The following is a 26,827-nucleotide window of genomic DNA, read 5'->3' as shown; positions in this document are numbered from 1 at the left end:
CTCACTGAGTTCATCAAAGTGCCACTTTATGAGTCATGCGTGTTTTTGAGATAAATTACAGCTGATGCCCCAGGATGCAGCAAGGTCTTGAGCAGTGCTTTTGATGTTCTCAGACTGATCTCTTAGATGTGATAAGGTGTTGCAAGAATTGTCCAGTAAGGTAGCTGCTTTAAGAAGGTCCACATCTTTTTTCTATAGTGTTTGCAAAACTACACTGACAGACTCTAAACCCTTCTCCTGAATCACCGTCATAATTGTGAACTCGAACGTTTTCATTGATTTGACAAGTTTAGTTGCCTCTGTACGTTCTTCTGCTTTTTTGGACTGTAGAGCGATTTTGGTCAGTGCCTTCAGAATGTTAACGTAATGAAAACGAAGTGTGTGGAGAGCATCGCACCTGGATGCCCATCACGTGGGACAAAATCTTTTCAGTGTTGGCTTTGAAAGCTGATTTTCCAACATTTGCCACCTTTTGATGCTTTGACTGAAGAAAACATAAAGTCTCTGGACCATGTCATAGTACTCTTTGATCACTGTGATATGTTGACAAGCTTCATTCAACAACAAATTCAAATTATGCGCTGCACAATGTACCTATACAGCATTGGGCTCTATGTCAAGGATCTGTCTCTGCACCCCAGAATAAATGGCACTCATGGCACTAGCCCCATCATATCCTTGGCCTCTGCATTTTTTTTAATGACAGTCTCTTACTATGGATCAGATCAAGGATTTATTTTGAGACCCTCTGCAGTTTGATTGGTGATATTCTGGAATCCCAGAAAACTCTCATTAACATCAGTGCCGACTGGATTATCATTTTTGTCTTTGTGAATGGTAATGTATCTGAAAACTTGACTCAGTTGATCAACTTTACTTATATCCTGGTAGTGTCCATTAAGATAGAACAAAATCCTGCCTCCTTTATCTCAGACACAGTTCGGTTGTGCACCTTCTTCGATAACAATGCAATCAATTCATTCTGAATTGTTGGGCTTAAATAATTGATGTGGCTTTTCTATCCAGTAACTCTCGCAAAACTGGATCCCGTATGCCTCTGGCCGAAACATAAGTGAAGCTTATTCTTTTTTGTGATGTTTTCGAACCTGTGCTTGAGTGGAACAAGATCCATCTGCAGCACTGGTGCAGACTGTAATGCGCTTTTTAATGGGGATAGCTCTCCCAATTAGTTGCAGCAGAGTTAGACAGAGACTCACAACACTGACAACTGTCAACAGCGTTACTGAATAAACAAAATAACTTTTTAAAAAAGTAACAGAAATATGAAAAACTCCTGAGCGCTCAACGGAAAAGGAAACAGTAAAGAACACACTACTCCTAAAGAGGCAGTACCAAATTCTACCTTTTACAAGGCACACTTTGTTCAGAGTTTGCAATTAAAGTGTTTACATGCCAGTATAAAGTGATTAAAATATTTTATCATTACTCTGATTATAGACATAATCACAATATCATAATCTCGATATATTTTGTTTACATGAGCTACAGTTTAATCGCAGTATTGCCTTAATCGCATTATAATCGCATTATGAGAGTGCATGTAACATAGCCATTGATTAAAGTAATCATGGCTGACTTTGAATACTAAATTTGTACAATGGCATCTGAAACTGAAAACTATTGATTTTAAATGATGCTGCATCCAAGCCACTAGGTGTCAGTGTAAGTCCAAGATGACACAAAGACAAAATTTACTGAGTGCATCTTTAAAATGACAAAAGTGAGCTAAACCAAAATTCCTTAAATTTGTCAATAGTTTGGAAAAAAACAAACATCTAAAAACAAGCAGAATGAAAGATAGCTGTACTGAGAAAATCTATGCCTTATGCACACACATATATCACTGGAACATAATAATGCTTTCCAGTACTGATTATAGTTTTGCTACACTTTAATTCCCCATCTCCCTTTCATTTTTAATGCCGTTTGATAAACGACTACGGAGCGCGTGCTGTTTCCACAGCAACATGAACATCCGGGGTTTTGGACGCTCCATAGCAACCGAAGCGTCCTCAAGTGAGTCCTTAACAACCCAAACAGAGCGGACCAATGCGACACTGCTAAGATATCAACTGTTTTAGTTCTTCAAACTTTTCTTTTTCTTCTTTTAACTGAAATTGAGTTAAGTCTGCGATGTGTACGAAAATGAGAACCTTTGAACCATTGCCTAAAGGAGAGCTGAAAACGGAGGGGTTTACAGTGAAATCCACCATGAAGAATTCAGTGGTGAGTGCATGGTTAATTTATTTCTCATGTTTTGAAGTGTTTTAACTGTTAAGTGATTTTTTGGATAAACTAACACTAGAATGAGACGTGAGGCTCAGACAATAAACACAGATGAATACATGCCAGAAGTATTTCCAACAAACATAAAATATCACTGTCACTCTTTACTCTTTGTTATTTAATGTAGATTATATGAGTTGTTTTCTGCTGCGGTGCTGCTCAGTGTATGTGTGAATGTGTTAGTGACTGTGTATGTTAACGTGCAGTTTCCTAATGTGCTGAAATCATAGAGTTTGTGTAAATATATGATGTTTTTTCTGCGTTAATGTGCTAGTATGTTAATTGACTAGTGTGTGTTAATATTCTACTGATTGTTTTATTGTGCCTGTGCTTGCACTAAATAATAGGCTACTGTCTGTGTAGTGCTGTGTTAAAGGCCTGAAAGGTTGCCTTGAGCACCGAGTTGCCTTCGCAGGCATTATACAGAGAGTGCAAGGTATCAAGAAACGTTGAATCCAATCTTTGTGTAACATCCCATCTACTAATAGATGGGATGTTTTTTTTCTTCTTCTTTCAATTAATGATTCTTACCGAGAAATTAGTATTGCAGTTATGAAATATTTGCTTGGTTATGTATATGCATGCCATTATGGTGCCACATTTCAGTCTATGTTGTTGACCAATATTATTATTATAAAGTTTCCTCAAGAAACTCTATCTTCCCAAAGCAATGGAACAAAGAAATTAATTCATAAGTAAAAAAATAAATAAAATAAATAAATAAATAAATACAACGAAAATAAACACTTGCAGAAAATGATGAATGAATGCATTTAAATTTACATTACATTTATTCATTTAGCATATGCTTTTATCCAAAGACTTACAAAATGAGGAAACATTCACAGCAGCCTGCAAAGCAGATCTTTTGGCTCTCATAATATTCTTTTGTGTGCTTCATTTTGAGGTGGTAGAACAGATTGCTTGTGTTACGAGTGATTATCGTCGTGTGACACAGTTTGCAGATACATTTTTTCTGCTCTGTGTCGGCTTTTGTGAACCTACACCACAGATGTCGCACCTGTCTTAATAACAAGCTCCTCTTGTTATTTCATATTATCAAACTATAGTTTGGCAAGTCGTTTAGGACATCTACTTTGTGCATGACATGAGTAATTGTTCCAACAATTATTTACAGACAGATTGTTTCACTTTTAATTGACTATATCACAATTCCAGTGGGTCAGAAGTTTACATACACTAAGTTAGCTGTGCCTTTAAGCAGCTTGGAAAATTCCAGAAAATGATGTCAAGCCTTTAGGCAATTAGCCAATTAGCTTCTAATAGGCTAATTGGCTAATTGGAGTCAACTGGAGGTATACCTGTGGATGTATTTTAAAGCCTACTTTCAAACTCAGTGTCTCTTTGCTTGACTTTATGGGAAAATCAAAATAAATCAGTCAAGACCTCAGAAAAAAATTGAGGACCTCCACAAGTCTGGTTCATCCTTGGGAGCAATTTCCGAACTCCTGAAGATACCAAGTTCATCTGTAAAAACAATAGTATGCAAGTAAAAACACCATGGGACCACGCAGCCATCATACCGCTCAGGAAGGAGATGCATTCTGTCTCCTAGAGATGAATGCAGTTTGGAGCGAAAAGTGCAAATCAATCCCAGAACAACAGCAAAGGACCTTGTGAAGATGCTGGAGGAAACAGGTAGACAAGTATCTATATCCACAGTAAAACGAGTCCTATATCGACATAACCTGAAAGGCTGCTTAACAAGGAAGAAGCCACTGCTCCAAACCGGCATAAAAAAGCAAGACTACAGTTTGCAAGTGCACATGGGGACAAAGATCTTACTTTTTGGAGAAATGTCCTCTGGTCTGATGAAACAAAAATGGAACTCTTTGGTCATAATGACCATCATTATGTTTGGAGGAAAAAGGGTGAGGCTTGCAAGCCGAGGAACACCATCCCAACCGTGAAGCATGGGGGTGGCAGCATCATGTTTTGGGGGTGCTTTGCTGCAGGAGGGACTGGTGCACTTCACAAAATAGATGGCATCATGAGGAAGGAAAATTATGTGGATGTATTGAAGAAACATCTCAAGACATCAGCCATGAAGTTAAAGCTCGGTCACAAATGGGTCTTCAAAATGGACAATGACCCCAAGCATACCTCCAAAGTTGTGGCAAAATGGCTTAAGGACAACAAAGTCAAGGCATTGGAGTGGCCATCACAAAGCCCTGCCCTCAATCTGATAGAAAATATGTGGGCAGAACTGGAAAGCGTGTGCGAGCAAGTAGGCCTACAAACCGGACACAGTTACACCAGTTCTGTCTGGAGGAATGGGCCAAAATTTCAGCAACTTATTGTGAGAAGCTTGTGGAAGGCTACCTAAAATGTTTGACACAAGTTAAACAATTTAAATGCAATGCAACCAAATACTAACATAGTGTATGTAACTTCTGACCCACTGGGAATGTGATGAAAGAAATAAAAGCTGAAATAAATAATTATCCCTACTGTTATTCTGACATTTCACATTCTTAAAATAAGGTAGTGATCCTAACTGACCTAAGACAGGGAATGTTTTCTATGATTAAATGTCAGGAATTGTGAAAAACTGAGTTTAAATGTATTTGGTTAAGGTGTATGTAAACTTCTGACTTCAACTGTATATCGTCATATTGCCCAGCCCTACTTCATACATTTTCTGTTAATTCATTGACTGACTTGACATTGAGGCAGCATGGCAACTGTCTTAGCTTTCGGACACAATCCTAGTGTCTGATAATGTGCTCACCTGCCAGGGCACAATAGAGCACAGTATTTTCCCCATTCATTTCTTCCATAGACTTTTAATAAAGTCCTTCATAGAAGAGTTGTAAGCCATGAACCAAACCAACCAACTCCGAGGTGAATCACAACATCACAAACTTTGTTTTGAGGCAAAAAAAAGTCTTTGAAAATCTGACATAAAGACAAAGGTACAAGTCTGTGTACTTCTTTCATGAGGTCACAAACTACAATCCCCTGAAGTATTGCGAATTATGTCATTGAATAAAAAACGATGGAAATTTTGGGATGGCAGCATCATGTTGTGGAAACATGATTTTTGGGAAAACCAAAAATCACAGGACTTAATGACTACAGACCTGTCGCTCTGATGTCTGTGGTCATGAAATCATTTGAGAGACTGGTGCTGGCCCACCTGAAGTACATCACTGGACCCTTTCTAGATCCCCTTCAAATTGCTTATCGAGCAAACAGGTCTATGGATGATGCAGTCAACATGGGATTGCATCATATCCTGCAACATCTGGACAGACCAGGGACATACAGTATGCAAGGATCCTTTTTGTGGACTTTAGTTCGGCTTTCAACACCATCATCCCAGCTATACTCCAGAATAAATTACACCAACTCTCTGTTCCCATGTCTATCTGTCAGTGGATTACCAGATTTCTGACAGACAGGCAGCAGCTTGTGAGACAGGGAAACTCACTTCCAGCACCTGTACAATCAGCACTGGTGCTCCCCAGGGATGTGTGTTCTCCCCACTACTCTTCTCCCTCTACACCAATGACTGCATCGCCAAGGTCCCCTCTGTCAAGCTCCTGAAGTTTGCAGACGACACCACTGTCATCGGCCTCATCCGATATGATGATGAGTCTGCATACAGAAGGGAAGTTGAACAGCTGGCTGTCTGGTGCAGTCAAAACAACCTTGAGCTGAACATGCTCAAAACGGTGGAGATGATTGTGGACTTTAGGAGGAACACCCCAACACTGACCCCCCTCACCATTCTAAACAGCACTGTGGCAGCAGTGGAGTCATTCAGGTTCCTGGGCACTACCATCTCACAGGACCTGAAGTGAGAGACACACATTGACAAAGGCCCAGCAGAGGTTGTACTTCCTTCGCCAGCTGAGGAAGTTCAACCTGCCACAGGCGCTGCTGATATAGTTCTACTCAGCAGTCATTGAGTCAGTCCTCTGCATTTCAATAACTGTCTGGTTTGGTTCAGCTACGAAATCAGACATCAGAAGACTACAAAGGACAGTTCGGACTGCTGAGAGGATTATTGGTTGCCCCCTGCCCCCCTTTCAAGAACTATACACTTCAAGAGTGAGGAAAAAGGCTGGAAAAATCACTCTGGACCCCACTCACCCTGCCCATTACCTTTTTGAACTGTTGCCTTCTGGCCGACACTTCAGAGCTCTGAGCACCAGAACCATCAGGCACAGGAACAGTTTTTTCCCTCAGGCTATCCATCTCATGAACAGTTAAATTGCCCCATTGCGCAATAACTTTGTGCAATACACAGTTTAGTCTTTTTTATATTTATCTAGCACATCCAAACTCTTCTGCCATTTAATTCCTCTGAAAAAAAAAAAAAAAAAGTGTCTATGTGTGTATGTACGTATGTATATAATTATTATTATCTGTGTCTTGCTGCGGTTTTTGTATTGTTTTTGTATTGTTGTACACTGGAAGCTCCTGTCACCAAGACAAATTCCTTGTATGTGTAAGCATACTTGGCAATAAAGCTGATTCTGATTCTGATTCTGTATATACAGGTGCATCTCAATAAATTAGAATGTCGTGGAAAAGTTCATTTATTTCAGTAATTCAACTCAAATTGTGAAACTCGTGTATTAAATAAATTCAATGCACACAGACTGAAGTAGTTTAAGTCTTTGGTTCTTTTAATTGTGATGATTTTGGCTCACATTTAACAAAAACCCACCAATTCACTATCTCAAAAAATTAGAATATGGTGACATGCCAATCAGCTAATCAACTCAAAACACCTGCAAAGGTTTCCTGAGCCTTCAAAATGGTCTCTCAGTTTGGTTCACTAGGCTACACAATCATGGGGAAGACTGCTGATCTGACAGTTGTCCAGAAGACAATCATTGACACCCTTCACAAGGAGGGTAAGCCACAAACATTCATTGCCAAAGAAGCTGGCTGTTCACAGAGTGCTGTATCCAAGCGTGTTGAGTGGAAGGAAAAAGTGTGGAAGAAAAAGATGCACAACCAACCGAGAGAACCGCAGCCTTACGATTGTCAAGCAAAATCGATTCAAGAATTTGGGTGAACTTCACAAGGAATGGACTGAGGCTGGGGTCAAGGCATCAAGAGCCACCACATACAGACACTACAGTTGTCGTATTCCTCTTGTTAAGCCACTCCTGAACCACAGACAACGTCAGAGGCGTCTTACCTGGGCTAAGGAGAAGAAGAACTGGACTGTTGCCCAGTGTTCCAAAGTCCTCTTTTCAGATGAGAGCAAGTTTTGTATTTCATTTGGAAACCAAGGTCCTAGAGTCTGGAGGAAGGGTGGAGAAGCTCATAGCCCAAGCTGCTTGAAGTCCAGTGTTAAGTTTCCACAGTCTGTGATGATTTGAGGTACAATGTCATCTGCTGGTGTTGGTCCATTGTGTTTTTTGAAAACCAAAGTCACTGCACCCATTTACCAAGAAATTTTGGAGCACTTCATGCTTCCTTCTGCTGACCAGCTTTTTAAAGATGCTGATTTCATTTTCCAGCAGGATTTGGCACCTGCCCACACTGCCAAAAGCACCAAAAGTTGGTTAAATGACCATGGTGTTGGTGTGCTTGACTGGCCAGCAAACTCACCAGACCTGAACCCCATAGAGAATCTATGGGGTATTGTCAAGAGGAAAATGAGAAACAAGAGACCAAAAAATGCAGATGAGCTGAAGGCCACTGTCAAAGAAACCTGGGCTTCCATACCACCTCAGCAGTGCCACAAACTGATCACCTCCATGCCACGCCGAATTGAGGCAGTAATTAAAGCAAAAAGGAGCCCCTACCAAGTATTGAGTACATATACAGTAAATGAACATACTTTCCAGAAGGCCAACAATTCACTAAAAATGTTTTTTTTATTGGTCTTATGATGTATTCTAATTTTTTGAGATGGTGAATTGGTGGGTTTTTGTTAAATGTGAGCCAAAATCATCACAATTAAAAGAACCAAAGACTTAAACTACTTCAGTCTGTGTGCACTGAATTTATTTAATACACGAGTTTCACAATTTGAGTTGAATTACTGAAATAAATGAACTTTTCCACGACATTCTAATTTATTGAGATGCACCTGTATATAACTGTTGTTTTTAGGTTGTTGATTATAAGTATAGATAAAATATTTTTTACGTTTATTGCAAAATATCTCGTTATGTACAAATATATAAGTAGTTTAAGGGTGAAGGGAGACCGACTTGATTATATCATTCACAGTGCATCATGGGAGTGCATGGGTTTCGTTTAGTTGAATTCTGCTATCAAACACGATTCAATTAAATTGAAATAACGCAGACAAATGGCTTCAATGGAACAACCTTGTAGCTCATGGTAGGTCTGTCTTTAAATGTTTATAAGTTAATGTTGAAAATCAATTTATCTATGGGATAAATTAATGGGATTTTTACTTCTGGAACCAGATAGTTGCACTCTATAGGCTGCATGCACCAACCTAGAGCCATACTGAGAAAGGAAAGAATAGCTTTCTGTATCTTATTGGACTCAATATAGTCTTAGTGGAGAACACAATGAGGGCAAGTCTAAATGTCAAAAAATGTTGTGTGTGTAAAAGCATGTTTTTAACTCTTCATATCTGATCTAACTTAACCATGTTGTTTTAGGATGATCAGGTTTCAATCTCATGTGCTACATTCGTTTCTTTTCACCCATAACAGCGTCCACACAACAAACATTTGTCACTGCAGTTCCTGCATTCTTTACACATTTATTTCAACCCAGTGTGGATCCCGTTTTTCACAACACAGCTGACAGTTTCCCATCATTTTCATGGCCCACGACATCACCCTCATCAGTGCAGACTGGGATATAATTGCCTAAAATGGGCTTGTCTCTTCATAGTGTCTGCGAGTTGGCCAGAAATGATGATGTAGTAGATGCCCATAAAAAGTATAAAAGCCCATCAGTTTAAACTGGCAGCTCTTATCGGTCTATTGAAAATGATATTTTCTAATTTAAGATACAGTTTAATCTGTGCCATAGTTTAAAAGCAGCATTTGTAAACATTAGGTTATTAATATTTAGAGTATGTAAATTAATAAAGACTGATGGATTTAGAGAAATAATCTGACAGATTAGACTGCAGCTAACTCTACCTGCTTAAAAGAATATTTCAGGTTTAATAGAAGTTAAACTCACTTGATAGCATCTGTGGCATAATATTGATTACCACAAAAAATTTTTGACTCATCCCTCCTTTTCTTAAAAAAAACAAAAATCTGGGTTATAGTGAGGCATTTACAATGGAAGTGAATGGTGCCAATCTGTAATGTTAAAATACTCTCTGTTTCAAAAGTATAGCCACAAGACATAAATAATATGCATGTTAACATGACTTTATTGTGAGAAAATTGCATACTAACCTTTTCTGTGTAAAGTTATTGCCAATTTTACAACTTTGTCGCCATGATGCAATGTAATGTCAAACCCTAAAATGACAATTTATGTTCAATGTTACAGCTCAAATAATACATGAGTTTTAATAGAAGAATTAATGTAAGAGCTTTCATAAAATTATAAGCTTCACATTTCTGCCATTAAACCCTCCAAAAATTTCTAAATTGATTTTTGTGGTAATCATCATTATGCCACAAATGCTGTTGATTGAGCTTAACTTGTATTGAACCCGAAATATTCCTTTAAAGGGATAGTTCACCCAAAATCAAAATTCTTTCATGATGTACTCACGCTCACGTCATTCCAAACACGGATGATTTTCTTACTTTCATGGAACACAAGAGGAGAATTCTTGAAGAACTTTGACACAGCTCTTTATCCATACAGTGAAAGTGAATAGTGACTGAGGCTGTCAGTCCCTAACATTCTGCCTTACATATCTTTTTGTGTTCCACAAAAGAAAAAAGTCATTGATTAATCACGAGTGTGAGTAAATGATGACAGGATTGTCAGTGTTAGGTGAACTATCCTTTAATAACAGCTGATTCTGTTACAGCCACACTGCCACTAGATGAGATATTTTACAATATGGATTGTCTGCATTTATTTTGCTTTATGTTCACAACTATTAACTTTTAACAGTGTTCAGGGGATAAACACACATAAAGGGATTGGCATTCATGTGCGTGCCCAAAACACAAGGCCTTTACCCCACAGTGCTTCACTAATGAGGCTGTTTAGCATCTGCATGTGGCTAATTAATAACCCTCCTTAACTCATGGCTAAACCCTCACTCCTGTGCTTAAACTGACCTCAATTTTCTCCTGTGGTCCCTCACAGGAGATGTTGAGTGTTGTTGTGGGCATGTCTGTTAATTTATGACTGTTCCTCATTATAGCCATCAATTCACATCAGCGTGACAACTGGTTCACTCTTAGTTTTAAATTTTAAGTCTTCCCTAAAGCCAAACAGCTGTTTTGTTTGCTCACTGACCTGCTAGGAGGATGTGAATAGAATTTGGACTATATGCAGTTTTCGACAAACTGTATTTTTTTTTAAAACAATAAGCGTTATTTTATTGACTATGAAAACCATTCAAATGCAATGTGTTTGATCTGTCCTGTTATGTGTGCTATATGTCATTGATTCTTTTTTTATTTTTTTATTATTAACATTTTTTATTGATTCCAAAACAGACAAAAATAAATGTAACCACAAAATTATGCATTAGGAATCAGCTAATATAAAATAACTAAATACCCACATATAAACAGACACACAAATAGAAATACATAAGTACATAAAAAAGACAAAGTTCAACATATAGGGGGAAAAAAATTAAATTAAGAAAAAAAATTGTCTCCCTCCACTGCCCCACACTAGGACCTCTCCAAATGAGACAAATAACTGCCCCATTTTCTGCCATAACTCGACAGGTTCTCCAGCTGTGTGGAAGTCTTCTCCTTGAAAGCTGCCACTTTACCCAACTTGGTGCACCACTCATGAAATGAAGGTGCATCAGTTGACTTCCAACCCCTAAGGATTAGCTGTCTGCCAATCATCACACTGGTTAGGACCCAGCTTTTCATATATTTATCTCCTATATTCAGGACCCCTCCATCACCCAAAATACAAAGTCTGGGGCAAAATGAAAATGAGTGTTCAGTACGTCACACACAAAACGCTGGATCCTCAACCAAAATTCCTGAATCTTAATACAACCCCAAAAAACTTAATTAATTAATTAATAATAAATAATTTACAGTATGGGTTGTATTAAGTGGGTGAGTCTTTAAGACAAAGCCTATACAATCTAGAGGGGGTCCAGTAGAACTGATGCAAAATCTTAAATTGCATCAGAGGGATCCTTGCATCTCTAGATGCAGACCTGATGCTTTTTAGGATCCTAGCCCACTCTCCCTCCTCCAATACCAAGTTTAAATCTTTCCCCCATACACTCTTGAGAGAAGACGAAGCTCCATCCCCCAGACTCTGAATTAACAGGGAGTAATACACAGAAGCTTCATGACCTTTCCCATAAGCAGTAATCAGCATTTCCAAAGTATCTGCCGCTTTAGGGGGATGTACACCACTCCCAAAAACAGTACAGAGCAGGTGGCGCAGCTGTAAATACCTAAAGAGCTGGGATCTAGGAATCTTAAAATGTTGAACCAAATTATCAAAAGATCTCAGTACTCCACTCTCATATAGGTCACCGAGTGTAGTAACCCCCCTCCCAATCCACTCTGACCAACAGAAAAGGGACTTATTAATATGTAAATTAGGGTTCAGCCATATGCTTGAGGCAACATTTAAATGAATGTCCGAATTAAACACTGTGGACACTTTAGTCCAAACCACGTGCAAATGCGAAATAACGGAGTGTGACTTAACTTCTCCGGTTAGTTTGATCGAAAGGCTTTGCAATGGCGAAATAGGGGCTCTGTTCAATAAGAAACCAGGTAGGGGCTCTCTCAGGTGGAAGCGACCAATGAGCCAAATATCTGAGACTGAATGCATAATAATAAAACAAAATCTTGGGTAGGCCTAACCCACCTTTGTCAATCGGCTTATGTAACTTATTGAAATTTAACCTGGCACGCTTACCATTACAAATGAAGGACTTTGCTATGCTATCAAATTGCTTGAAATAAGAGAGGGGGACATCTATAGGGAGAGATTTTAACAGGTAGTTGAATTCTGGAATACAATTCATTTTAATTACATTAACCTTCCCAATCATCGATAAGTGTAATGAAGCCCACCTGTCCACATCATTCGAAAACCCTTTTTATTAAGGGATCAAAATTAACTCTGACTAAATCAGAGAAATTTGCTGGGAATAAAATTCCCAAATACTTAATGCCCTGTTTGGGCCACTGGAAGGCGCCCGGCTGGAAGGCCGTTACTGGACAGTACGCTGTCAAAGCCAAAGCTTCAGATTTAGACCAATTGACTTTATATCCTGAGGACTTGGAAAAGGAATTAATAATTCTGTGGAGGCAAGGCATAGATCTAGTGGGGTCAGAGACGAATAATAAAATATAATCTGCATAAAGCAGAAGCTTATGCGCCACACCTCCCGCAATCACCCCTGGAAAATCATCCTTCTTTCTTATCGCGGCTGCTAATGGTTCCAGGGCAAGACAAAACAATAATGGGAAAAGAGGGCAACCCCGCCGAGTGCCCCTATTCAGAGTAAAATAATCTGAAATTAATCCATTTGTTTGTAACGCTGCTACAGGGTGTTTATAAAGTAACTTAATCCAACCAATAAATGTACTCCCAAACCCATACATTCCAGAATCTTAAAAAGATAATCCCATTCTACCATATCAAATGCCTTTTCGGCGTCAAGTGAGATGGCAGCGACCGGAGACTGATCATTCACTACTGACCACATGATATTGATGAGATGCCTGATGTTATCAAAAGAGCTGCGGTCCTGAATAAACCCTACCTGATCTATATGTATAAGAGATGTCATAACTTTACTTAATCGGTTAGCCAAAATTTTTGACAAAATTTTTACATCTAGTTGGATCAGGGAGATTGGAAGGTAACTTTTACACTCACTTGGATCTTTGTCCTTTTTAAGAATCAGACTGATCCGGGCTTTTGTCATGGTTGGAGGAAGCTTTCCATTCTTTAATGATTTAGTATAAACTTCTAACAAAAGTGGAGCCAGTTCTGTAGCATTGGATCTAAAAAATTCTGCGGCAAAACCATTTGGTCCCGGAGCCTTGCGAGTAGGTAGGGACTTAATTACCTCGTCAAGCTCCTCCAAGGTTATCTCAGAATCAAGAGCGTTTTTTTGCTCAGTCTTCAGTTTAGGAAGGTCTAATGGTTCCACGAAGTTTCTAATATCTTCATCAGTAGATGTGGAACTATAAAGATCAAGATAGAATTCTTTAAAGGCATTATTAATATCAATGGCTGAGGTAAAGATTTCACCACCAGCAGATTTCACTGAGAAAAAGACTCTCTCTGCTTTATATATCTAGTCAAAAGCTTCCCTGCTTTTCCCACGACTCAAAGTATAACTGTCTTGCCCTGAATAACCAAAACTCCACTTCATGCGACAAAATAGTATTATATCTATATTTCAGTCGGTTCAATTCTCAGAGGCCATCAGATGACATACGGCGCTTCAGCTTTGCCTCTGCACTTTTAATATTTCCTTCCAACTCCACGAGTTCTCGTGCTTTGGATTTTTTGATGAATGAGGCATACTGTATGATCCGACCCCTAAGAACCGCCTTAAGTGCCTCCCAAGCCACGCCCACAGAGGATACTGAGGACCAGTTGGTCTTCATATAAACACTGATTACAACATTTATTGAAAATCAGGATTTTGCAAAAGGGATACATTAAGGCGCCAACTATATGATTTCTTATTTTCTATATGTGGCAACACCTCTAAACTCACCAGGGTGTGATCCAAGACTAAAATGTTTCCAATTGAACAATCAACAACAGATGAAATGAGGGATTTGGATACAAAAAAAAAAAAAAAAATAATCTATTCTAGAAAAAATCTTATGGACTGATGAAAAAAATGTATAGTCTCTACCAGATGGGTTCAAAAGTCTCCAAATATCTGCAAGACCAAGATTTTTACACATCCTGTGAAGCGTCAATGTTGCTCTAGGGGGCTTACACACTTTTGCTTCACTATGATCAAGGACTGAGTCCATCAAAAGATTAAAGTCTCCTCCCAAAATTATATCATGAGGGGTGCCAGTGGCTTGCAACATCCCTTCAAAAAACTGCTTTCAGAGGCTTTATATGGAGTTAGGATGAAAATAAGGTGCATTTTGAACTGTTTTGAGACCAGTGTAGACAGACAGCACACTACAAAGGGAGCAAGAGAGAACCCTATTGCTTTTGTATGAAGCCAAGTGCATTCAATCCAAACTTCCTATCAAAAGTTCAGTTTCAGGATGCAGATGATGTTTGAACCACTCAACATGTTTGACAGACATGGAACAATGGTAATCATTATTTAGATTCAGAATTTATAATGTATAATTTTATTTTAACATTGTTGGCAGTGATTGGACAATGCTGGCCATTACTTGTATCAGAATTAATTATGCTAATTTATGATTGGTAAAATGCTTCAGCACTGACTCTCACTTGTTTGTTTGATAGTGCAAAGAGAGAAAATTTAGATTTTGTTGCCAAAGTGAAAAAAAAAAAAAAAAAAGTTAAATCAAGTCAAATAATTTGTATTTCTATAGTTTATATCTTTTCCCAATACATATTATTCCGAAGCAGCTTTACTGAAAATCAGCTGCAATGTCTGTAACATCTCAAGAACATGAATAACCAACACACCTGGAAACATACAAAATCTGACTTTCTATAGCTTGGTATTATTTAAAATTTCACAACTTAGTCCCGCTGTTCACAAATGCTGTTCTCTCTTTTATATATATATATATATATATATATATATATATATATATATATATACATTAATGTTTATTAGATGCTACTAGTTACAAATCAAAAAGGAAAATGGAAAATGCACACAGCAGTCACGCTCGGGTCTCAGGAGGTTAAAACATCTTTTTTTGTGTTCCACATAAGAAAGGAAGTCATACAGGTTTGGAGGAAATTTCATTCTTGTGAACTATTCCTTTAAGCCTTTACATTGATAATTCTTCATGAAACACTTGTCCGATTGGAGCACGATACTTTCCCAGCTCTGCTTGCTGAATGTGTGACATGGAGTACCATTAGAACACTGAAGGCAGGAGTTCTGCAGAAATAACTCACTGTCTATAGTAGCTTGGAGAACTTTGTTGTGCATCATCACTTTACTATTTAGTCCTGCTTTCAAAGCTGCTAATTTACAGCATATTGACACAGCAACCCACATATCCTACTGGTTGCATTAAACATTTAGAGTTATGTTGCTCATTATGTGTGTGTGCATTGAAAGGGAGGTTAGAGGTAGGCTGATTCATCCACAACAGTCAAATTATCTCTCTGATGGCAAGTTCATCACTGGGAAACATTTAATATCTCCCACACCACTCCATCTGCATTGAAATGCAAGGCACAGGCACAATGTCACCCAGTCGGCAGCATTTGTGCTTCTTTGCACAGATATTTTCAAAAATGAGAAAGTTCTACATACAGAGATGTCTCCTGTCAAACTCACGAGCAGTTCATCTTTCTGATTACACTATGCCTTTCATTACTGTTAGTGATTGCACCAGAGAAAGAAAGAGACAGTGATTTTCTGACTGGAATATGTTCACATGTCATTTTGTATTCTCCGTTTTGTATCCCTCATTTTTATGTCTATTCACTGTGTAAATTAGTGACTGACAGCAAGAAAGGGATTACTTTGCTTGTCGTGAAAGAGAGGGTTTGGAAAAGGAGTGTATTTTTTTTTTGTGTGTGTGTGTGTGTGTGTGTGTGTGTTTGTGCATGTTGGTAGGCATGAGGGTTACTCGAAAGGTATATACAGAAAGGTTTTAGATTTCTAAAGGAGAATATAAATGTACAGTATAATCCCACATGGCCTCAGTCACTATTAACTTTCATTGTATAGAAAACATCTCATCTTGTGTTCCAGAGAAGAAAGAAATTCATACAACATTTTTAACAACATTAGTGTGCGTAAATGGTGACATAATTTAATTTTCATTTTTGGGTGAACTATCCACACATTTGACAATGTTTCAAAGTCATCAAGGACCATTTGAAAATAATAATAAAAAAGCCTCTGTATGGCCAAGTGTGATCATTAAACAGCAGAAGGATGTCATTTAATGAAATAATATAAAGTTACATGCACTGCGCACCACAGTATGAATAAGAGGCATCTCTCTGCCCTGTCGTCTCCTTCACACACACACACACACACACACACACACAGGCACGAACACAAACGCAACACACATTACTAATGCTTAATTTTCATGCAGTGTGTCCAATAGTATCCATCTGCAGAGCCACAGATCAGTGTGTTGAGTGTATAAAGGGCTGTGAACTCTCAAATTAACTCTTTCTCCATTGTAGCTTGGAGATTTCAGCTCATGAGTCACGGGAAGCTTGATATAACGAACACTTCACAAACAAGAACTTCAGAATAAATGTCCCGCTGAAATGAGAGCTTTATTTAACTGGATGCGTGAAATTGAAAACATTACGATAGAAAAATATTACTACTGTATAAAAGTGTAATAAAGAAGTCGCAATAATACTCATAGTAACAATAATGTAATATTAAATGGTTATATTATTAGTATTATTATCTGTAAGCAATATCACATAAGCAAGTGTACTGACTATCAGCATGTTATGATTCAGCCATGGTAGCCTTTTGCCTCAGGTAATCAGATTTTTTTCATTTAATTAATACTGAAAAACTCTGTTGTGCATCTTTTTTTTTTTTTTTACCAAAAATTATATATATATACATATATATATATATATATGTATATATATATATATATATATACAGGTGCATCTCAATAAATTAGAATGTCGTGGAAAAGTTCATTTATTTCAGTATTTCAACTCAAATTGTGAAACTCGTGTATTAAATAAATTCAATGCACACAGACTGAAGTAGTTTAAGTCATTGGTTCTTTTAATTGTGATGATTTTGGCTCACGTTTAACAAAAACCCACCAATTCACTATCTCAAAAAATTAGAATATGGTGACATGCCAATCAGCTAATCAACTCAAAACACCTGCAAAGGTTTCCTGAGCCTTCAAAATGGTCTCTCAGTTTGGTTCACTAGGCTACACAATCATGGGGAAGACTGCTGATCTGACAGTTGTCCAGAAGACAATCATTGACACCCTTCACAAGGAGGGTAAGCCACAAACATTCATTGCCAAAGAAGCTGGCTGTTCACAGAGTGCTGTATCCAAGCGTGTTAACAGAAAGTTGAGTGGAAGGAAAAAGTGTGGAAGAAAAAGATGCACAACCAACCGAGAGAACCGCAGCCTTACGAGGATTGTCAAGCAAAATCGATTCAAGAATTTGGGTGAACTTCACAAGGAATGGACTGAGGCTGGGGTCAAGGCATCAAGAGCCACCACACACAGACGTGTCAAGGAATTTGGCTACAGTTGTCGTATTCCTCTTGTTAAGCCACTCCTGAACCACAGACAATGTCAGAGGCGTCTTACCTTGGCTAAGGAAAAGAACTGGACTGTTGCCAGTGGTCCAAAGTCCTCTTTTCAGATGAGAGCAACTTTTGTATTTCATTTGGAAACCAAAGTCCTAGAGTCTGGAGGAAGGGTGGACATCTGCTGGTGTTGGTCCATTGTGTTTTTTGAAAACCAAAGTCACTGCACCCGTTTACCAAGAAATTTTGGAGCACTTCATGCTTCCTTCTGCTGACCAGCTTTTTAAAGATGCTGATTTCATTTTCCAGCAGGATTTGGCACCTGCCCACACTGCCAAAAGCACCAAAAGTTGGTTAAATGACCATGGTGTTGGTGTGCTTGACTGGCCAGCAAACTCACCAGACCTGAACCCCATAGAGACTCTATGGGGTATTGTCAAGAGGAAAATGAGAAACAAGAGACCACAAAATGCAGATGAGCTGAAGGCCACTGTCAAAGAAACCTGGGCTTCCATACCACCACAGCAGTGCCACAAACTGATCACCTCCATGCCACACCGAATTGAGGCAGTAATTAAAGCAAAAGGAGCCCCTACCAAGTATTGAGTACATATACAGTAAATGAACATACTTTCCAGAAGGCCAACAATTCACTAAAAATGTTTTTTTTATTGGTCTTATGATGTATTCTAATTTTTTGAGATAGTGAATTGGTGGGTTTTTGTTAAATGTGAGCCAAAATCATCACAATTAAAAGAACCAAAGACTTAAACTACTTCAGTCTGTGTGCATTGAATTTATTTAATACACGAGTTTCACAATTTGAGTTGAAATACTGAAATAAATGAACTTTTCCACGACATTCTAATTTATTGAGATGCACCTGTATATATATATATATATATATATATATATATATATATATGTTGTTGAAAAATATTATATTTTCATTTGATTAAAGCTGTACAGTATGTATTTGATTAAACGCAATTTGATCATAACATTGAATTAAAACATTTAACATGGAATCCAGAAAAATTAAGACTGAAAATGCATAATTTGTATCAGCACATGTAGACTGTATATTTATATAATTAAATCACAACATTTGAGCTTTAGGATACATCCACATTAATCCAGATACATCTGAAAATGCAGTTTTCAAAATGATCTCTGTCCACACTGCCGTTTTCCAGTGTTTTCCAAAAGTTGCTTGTCCACACTGAAACGTATGAAAACTATTAAATTCCCTTACTGCGCATGTAAAAAAATTGCCATTCCACATATGGTCAGAAAAGCAGTTGTCCTTGTGTTCCATCGCCGGACAGCAGTTCCGAGTAAACGTCCCATCGCTTTTGAAGGAATGCATTGTGAAGATTGTACAAAGTTACATTTATCTTTAAACACGCTATCACAGTGAATGGACCCTTTTCACACGTCCGCGTTCGTGAAGCGGAAGTCATCATAGTTGGTTAAACTTAAATGGCGGTGAAGGGGGACTACAGCATATTACATTTTTGCTTACATGTTTGCTCCAACAGCAAAAGAAAACAAATCAACGATTATGCTTTCACAGCTAAAAATATAGCTGTGAAAGAAGATAAAAATATGCAGAGCTGGATAACAGCAGTAAGAAGAGAGAAACAGGCCAAATTGTCTGTCTCTCCCTCAGCAGCTGTGGTAGAACCCTCATCGCAGCTGTGGTAACAGATTTTTTTTTTTAAACCTATTCCACACAGCAAACTAGCCAGTGTTTTTTATTTATTTATTTATTTATTTTATTTTGGAATGCCCAATTCCCACTATTTAGTAGGTCCTCGTGGTGGTGCGGTTACTCCCCTCAATCCGGGAGGCGGAGGACAAGTCTCAGTTGCCTCCGCCATTCCACACATCTTATCACATGGCTCATTGTGCATGACACCGCGGAGACTCCACATGTGGAGGCTCATGCTACTCTCCAGGCAACTGGGCCAATTTGAACTCACGACTCCAGGGGTGGTAGTCAGCGTCAATACTTGCTGAGCTACCCAGGCCCTTCAAAATAGCCAGTGTTAATTTAACTCTGTGAGAGTTAATTTGAACACTTTCCTGGTTTTTATATATTTCTCACTGGCCAGAATTAAATTAACACTGTTAAAAGTGTTAATAAATTAACACTACCTCAGAGTTGAACATTTAATTCTCATGGTGTTAATTTAATAACTCCTACCAGTGTTAATCTAACTCTTCAGCGAGTAAAAAAACGTCCTCAGTTTTAAACACCTAACTCTCACAGATTTAGCTTGATAACTCTAACACTTGAGTGAGTAGATGAAACAAATTACAGTGTAAAAGGCTACAAATAATTGATAATAAGTGATAATGTGTACTAATAATTATTTATGCCATTATGTTATTACCAGTCATACTCAATAATAAAATTTTAACAAGTTTTTTGGTACTTGTAGGTTTAGACCTAATTAATCATGAAAATGAACCCACAAAGACAATGCATTTGAACATTTCATTTTTTACTTTACTTTTTTTTTATGATTTGTTCACGTTCAATGTTTTCAATACATGTAAACATGAAAAACAATTGCAGTGTTCTTAAAACAGTTCACACATTACACTGTCTAGAAAAAAAGAAAGAAAAAAATGCATGTTCTCACTTGGTCAATAGGCATTCTGAATGTCAAAAAGTTTATAATGCTTAAGGTTTTCAGCTTGAAAAACAGCATCCTGTAAATTACCATTAACCACTCTGAATGCATAGATATGCTCACTGCATAGCATTACTCTCAGTTCTTTCACTCTTGGAGACTGTTGTTTTGCCAACATCTATCTTGTAGACAGTTGTATGGAGAAAAAAGTAGAAGTTGACCACAGCATCATCATAGGATAGGTTAAAAACAAAGTGAACATTGGAAAGTTCATCAAAAGCACCCAGAGAACCAACCGCTTGACAAGGGATAAGCTTCCTATCCAGGGTGATGTAGTAGTTATCAGTATTGTCTCTACTTCTCCTCATAGCCAGAAGATGACTTCGTGTTTGTATCTAGATGCTCATCAATGCTGCAGCATGACTAAAAAACACACAAACACAAAAAAAAAAAAAAAAAACTTAAGTTTTAACCTTTCCAGTTTTTCGTCTCTTAAAATACATATTTTCCAGGTAATTAGAAAAAAGACCTGATAAGATTGTTAAACATGTACTCTCTCCTTAAGATAAAAGATTAGTAATTACATTTCAAGGCTTAAACTGTTGATTGCAAGGATGAATATCCATGAAAAAGACTTAAAGAGATGTTGCAGATTTTATGCTTGGACATTGAGGGTAACAAAATACAAATCAGCTTTGGTGCACAATCGTATTATCTTATGAAACACCACAAGTCTATCAGCTGCATCAGAGGCACCTGTTTTTGTAGCCATCTTTCGTCCAGCAGTTTGTAGAAGAAGGTTAATCTGCAACAGCGGTGTGAACAAATCATTGTTCCAGGCTGTAGTAAAACAAGAGCAAAAAACAACATCTGACACAATCTCTACTTTGAATGAGAAGACTTTAACAATAATGAGTCTGATCTGACTTAATATTTACTTTGAACATTTCAACTTACTAGAATCAATGGCATTCTCTGGGGTTTTCTCAGCAGACCTCACTTCTTGGATAATATTTGGCTTAAAAGTACTGACTGTCCCACCTCTCCAAGAGCTTGGAGGATGTTTCAACATCGAAGAGAAGAATGAAGTCTTGATTGACCTTGAATTACATTTATCAGAAATAGACATGTCCTATGCATCGGAAGCAACAGTCATCTGTATGTTTAAATATTATTCACCAGTCCTTTGGTGTCTAAAAACCTAAATGGTTTTTAGAATATCTGTTGTTGTATATGCATTGTGAACTAGTTCCTGATGATGGGAAATGTCTCCCTCACTTCTTCAAACACAGTTGCTTCAATTACTGTATGGGCAAGAAGTGAGATGCCCTCTCTGGCAGAATCTCCATCAAGCTGCTTCTCCGAGCTAGTGACTCTCTTGACGTTTGGACCTCCTTGAGGAGAGTTAGGATCATTCTTTTTTCAGCATGACAAGATGTGTTTCTCTGCAGGTTTTCAGAAGCTAAGCAAGACTTTCTGCATCATAGAAGTGCTCCTGAAATATTTTGCCAAAACAGGACCATTTCACTATCATAGATCAAAATCCATATCTGGTGAAATTACAGTGTCAGGCATCAGTTATCTTGTATTGTTTGCAGCAAAAGAAAGAAAATTGTACTAATTTAGATTTAATTTATTTGATAATGGAGCAACACATCACATTTGGAACAGTCATTAACTGGAGTGGTGGTGGCGTAGTGGACTAAAGCACTGAACTAATAAGCAAAAGGTTGTTGGTTCAATCCCCACAGCCACCACCATTGTGTCTTTGAGCAAGGCACTTAACTCCAGGGGGATTGTCCCTGTAATAAGGGCACTGTAAGTCACTTTGGATAAAAGCATCTGCCAAATGCATAAATGTAAATGTAATTACTAATGGACCAACAAAACACATGAGAAGTAAATGAGCAGTTTGTGTCACCTCTTTTGCTGATGTTGCCCAAAATTCATTCTCTTGCTCTGCTGTTTTGGGTCTTTTGCAGGGCCAGACAGAATCTGCTGACTTTTTTCCACATTTTCTGTGCTGTTTTTGAGGGAAAAATTTGTGGAATTCTACGGAAGGGATTTAAACATTGTAAAACTGCACTCTTTCTGATAGCTGAAAGCAACATAAAATTAGCCAAAATGTTTAGGTCAAATCTGCTCCAGTGCGTAAATCAAATTAGCTTTGCACTGCAGACCAAAAAGCTATGACAACAATAACACCAAATAATATACATTCAGATGAAAAGCCAAGAACAAGAGCACTTGCCTTCAGTGATGAAATCTGTGAAAGTGAATCCATTCAGCAACGTGATGAATTTTCTGGAATGGAACTTTCACCAACACGATGCTGTATTAACCTTTAAAATGATATAAACATAAAAATGGTTAAATGTACCTTTATTAAACTTTATGACACATTCAGTATGAACTACGTATTTTTACCATGTTATTTCAGGGAACCATGTATTAGGTATAAATACAGTAGTTGATATTCTCAACTTTTAAGTAAAAAGTGAAAAGAAACGCTTCAATAGATGGTTCAATGTTAACCTAAAGGTGCAGTATGTAAGATTCAGAAACCCTTGTTATTAATGACACCTGTGGCCATTAAGTGAACTGCAGCCAGCTACCTGTTGCTCGTGCACACACTCCATAGGGACGCGAGCAAGCATCGACCAAAACAATGACGTAACGTTCAAAGAGGCTGAACGTGATTCACCGACATCATGTTGACAGATGAGGTAGCATAATTAAAATTACACAGTTATGATTGTTTTACTACAAACTTTGAGACTTCATATTATATTTGACTCTCCAGTGCTGGAACAGGGCTAAAACAAAGTGTGGATATAGGTCTGACTATACGAAACTGTAGTTTGAAGTAATCACTTTTCTTTGCATGATAAATTGACTGCATTTATACGATAGCCTATGTCGGCATTAGCTAGCTAGCCAGCTTTATCAATAGCTGTTAGCTAAATTTGGTGGATGATGACAGTAGCTGTTTATAAAATTGACTGTACATTATAAATATGTTGACACAATTCAGTATTGATGTGATTCCATCACAACTGTCATTTTGATATATCGATGCGCTATTGTTTTATAATAATAGAATGTATATATTTTCTGTATAACCAAGTTATGTTACACTAATGAATAGAGCTTTTTGCATTATCTTGAACATTGTCTATTAATTTAATGTATTATTGTAGTTTACCTTGCTGAATAATTACAGCTTAACACTGACATTAACCTGACTTTTAGTATAAAGAGAAGATCGTTGAAATTATTTGAAAGTTACGAAGCAAGGAAGCAAGGAAGATCAAGTTAGCTAAAATTACACAGATTAATCCTTATGGCACTATATTTCACATGCTTTGGGGTTATGTAAGCTTACCTGTCCAATAAGAAGAACGCCAATTCAGGGTCGGTTTTGATCCCCAAAACCAAATGAAGGTCCCTCCAGGAATCAAATGCCCTGCCGATGTTCACTCTAGTTTTTGCTCGACCATGATCACGTTCCCGCTTAGCCAGACAGGATTCAGTAGATAAATGTTTTGTTTTTTTTGGCTTACTCTGAGTTTGTGTAGGAGTCGGTGTTGTGCTGGGAGCCGGACGTTTGCAGGATTCCATCTCTAAGATAATGTTACGTTGCAGACTGTCTGTTGACACTGTTGAATAGTGGAAGAGAAGCTACTGTCTGAGGCAAGGCTCTCTGAAGCGCGCATAAACGTCACATCCTTTGGATTTTCCCGGCAAAAGCGACCCACTCCCTTTGCATGAAAATCAGTCTATAGGCTTTAATAGGCAACCTATGAAGTCCGGGAAGGGCTCATTTTTTTAAGTTGCGTTACAAGCTGTTCACACATTGGCAAAAAAAAAAAAAAAAGGTATTACATGAATTTTTTTTTACAAATTGCACCTTTAAGTTTTGCACAGTAGCCAGTGGCATAGTACTAACACAAACTCTGGTGGTACCGCAGTGTTTTTTTATTAAATGCAGTTTGAACCTAATGCTTATGCAGCGAGATGCTGATAAGAGAGCAAGGCACAGTCAAGACACAACCAGCAAAAGCCTTCCACTTCTGGGGGTCATTCACTCCGAACGCATCCGTTTGACCATTGCGTAAATGTCATTGATCATTGCGCCATGTCTCGCTTTTATTTTAGACATCTCATGCAGGAGCCCTGCATTTTTTAGACGCCATGTTATCTTAAAAAGTAAACTCAACCTTTAAAATGTGTCTCGAGACACCTGCGTTTTATTTGTTGCACTGCGTCTATTTTAGCACAAGAATGTAAGTTGTCGTCAGTGCTTGGCATGCATCCAAAATTTCATTTTTAATCTTAAAGTCTACGAATAATTTAAATTTAACAGCCTATGTATTTATGATTTATAAATCTGCCAGTACATCGATGAATGCAGTTTTAAAGCAGCAATTTTGAGGGTTTGCACATGAGACGCTGGCGGCAAGATTGCACAACAGTGATGATCACCTAACTACAGTTTAACACAAACACTACAACTACAGATTTGTACAATAAGTAAAACATGCCACATGAACTTGGTATTCAACCCAATTTTCTGATAAAATAGCAATTAAATCCCAACATCTACCTATGTTGGTTGTTTCAAATAACTAGCCCACACATTCAAGTCAGTATCCTTAAAGTATTAACGGATTTGGATAAACTGTGATGGAAATTCTTGTTGAACCCATGATAAAACCTTCTGATTTCATAAAATACATATTTTGAATTAGAAAAAAATATACTTATTTTGAGTGTTTCTTCTGTTAATAAAAGCTCCCATATGGAAGCAAATCTGTCTCAACAGCTTTTGAAATTTAAAAGCTATTGAATTTCTAGCACTGATTTTTTTCAGCATTGAAACTATGTATGTGAATTTTTTGCCTCTGAATTCAACTTATTTTTCAATGTTTGCAAATTCAGAATCAAAAATTCAAGTTTAAAAATTCAAATAATTTATATTCAAGTTGCTCAAATTCGATAGGCCAAATTAAGATGCCAAAATTCACTGGGACACCGAGGATAAGCAATCGATTCTGTATGAAATCGAACGGACATCCAGCCAAGTTACGCTCCATTGGTCATGTGACGCCGATGCTTGAAATTACAGGAATGCGGTCAGCTATGACAACAAACGATGGTGCTTCGGTGAGTGTATTAAGGATATTACAAATCAGCAGCACAAAGATGAAGTTTTAAACGGCTAAACGTTACTAAACTTTAATAAGCATAATATTAAGGGTTTGGTTACAGTTACATTATTGGACGTCCCTGTATGTTTATGCTAACAAAATTTTAACGAACGGCACCTCATTAAAAGTTCCGTGTAGATATTGTCCAATAAATTCTGTTAATGTGCAAAGTGTCAGGTATTACCTGTTACTGAATCTTACAAAAACAAACGACACAAAAGGCAAATAAAACAGTTAATACACTTACCGAAGCACCGTCGTTTGGGTTTGTTGTCATAGCTGACCGCAGATTTTGGCGTCTGAATTTGGCCTATCGAATTTGAGCAACTCGAATATAAATGATTTGAATTTTTAAACTTGAATTTTTTATTCTGAATTTATGAACATTGAAAAATAAAAGTGAAAATGAGTTATTGAAGTTTTGAAGAGTTGAATTCAGAGGCAAAAAATTCACATACATAGTTTCAATGCTGAAAAATTCAGTGCTAGAAATTCAATGGCTTTTCAATTTCAAAATCTGGTGAGACAGATTTGCTTCCATACTCCCGCCTGTCCTGCTCCGCTTGCTGCCCAAAAGAAAATGACGTCTGAGAAAGGTTTCAGCGAGTTTCAGCACACACACCACGAACATGTCCCGGATGTTCCAAATTACACTCCCAGTGTTAATGAGATTCAACTCTGTGCATTTTCACCAGCCTGAGGGCATTGTTTACACCAATAGTGTTCATTCCTTGGAATTCAACTCCATAACATCAACTCTTTACTCTAAAACACTGTAACACCAGGATTTTAACTCTGGGGGTTTTGCTGTGCAGGGTAATATAATATGTTATAAATTTATAAATTTACACTAAATAGTTTTAAAATTGGAAATATAAAAAAGTTTTCTACATTTACGTTGTTAAAAAAGTCAGAAACGCATCATAACAGGTCTGTGAAAAGAGTCCATAGTAGACACAACAGCACTGCTACAACATAGCCGTCATCTTGTTTGTTTTGGGTTGAATGGATCACATGACTGAGTCACATGACAACTGATACATCAGTATTTTCTGATATCTCCATTTTCCCCAGTCCACACTACAATTCAAAGACAACGCTTCCAAATTTATCCTCTTGGAAGAGATTTTCAAAAAGCTCTGTTTTTG

At 37.7% G+C, this 26,827-nt stretch overlaps 1 protein-coding gene across 1 annotated transcript in view; it reads left to right on the top strand.

The window, feature by feature from the left end:
- The first annotated feature begins 2,068 nt into the window (after positions 1-2,068).
- Positions 2,069-26,827, top strand: part of LOC127455111 (parkin coregulated gene protein) — a 196,492-nt gene continuing 171,733 nt past the window's right edge. Inside the window, exon 1 of the mRNA XM_051722711.1 lies at positions 2,069-2,247. Within this exon, the coding sequence (XP_051578671.1) occupies positions 2,155-2,247 (93 nt within the window). The 5' untranslated portion in view covers positions 2,069-2,154. The remainder of the gene's footprint in view (positions 2,248-26,827) is intronic.

This window comes from Myxocyprinus asiaticus, chromosome 17 (assembly GCF_019703515.2).
Source record: "Myxocyprinus asiaticus isolate MX2 ecotype Aquarium Trade chromosome 17, UBuf_Myxa_2, whole genome shotgun sequence".
NCBI classification, from domain to species: Eukaryota; Metazoa; Chordata; class Actinopteri; order Cypriniformes; family Catostomidae; genus Myxocyprinus; species Myxocyprinus asiaticus.
The sequence above is the reverse complement of the archived record's forward strand: the minus strand, read 5'-3'. Positions and strand labels throughout refer to the sequence as shown.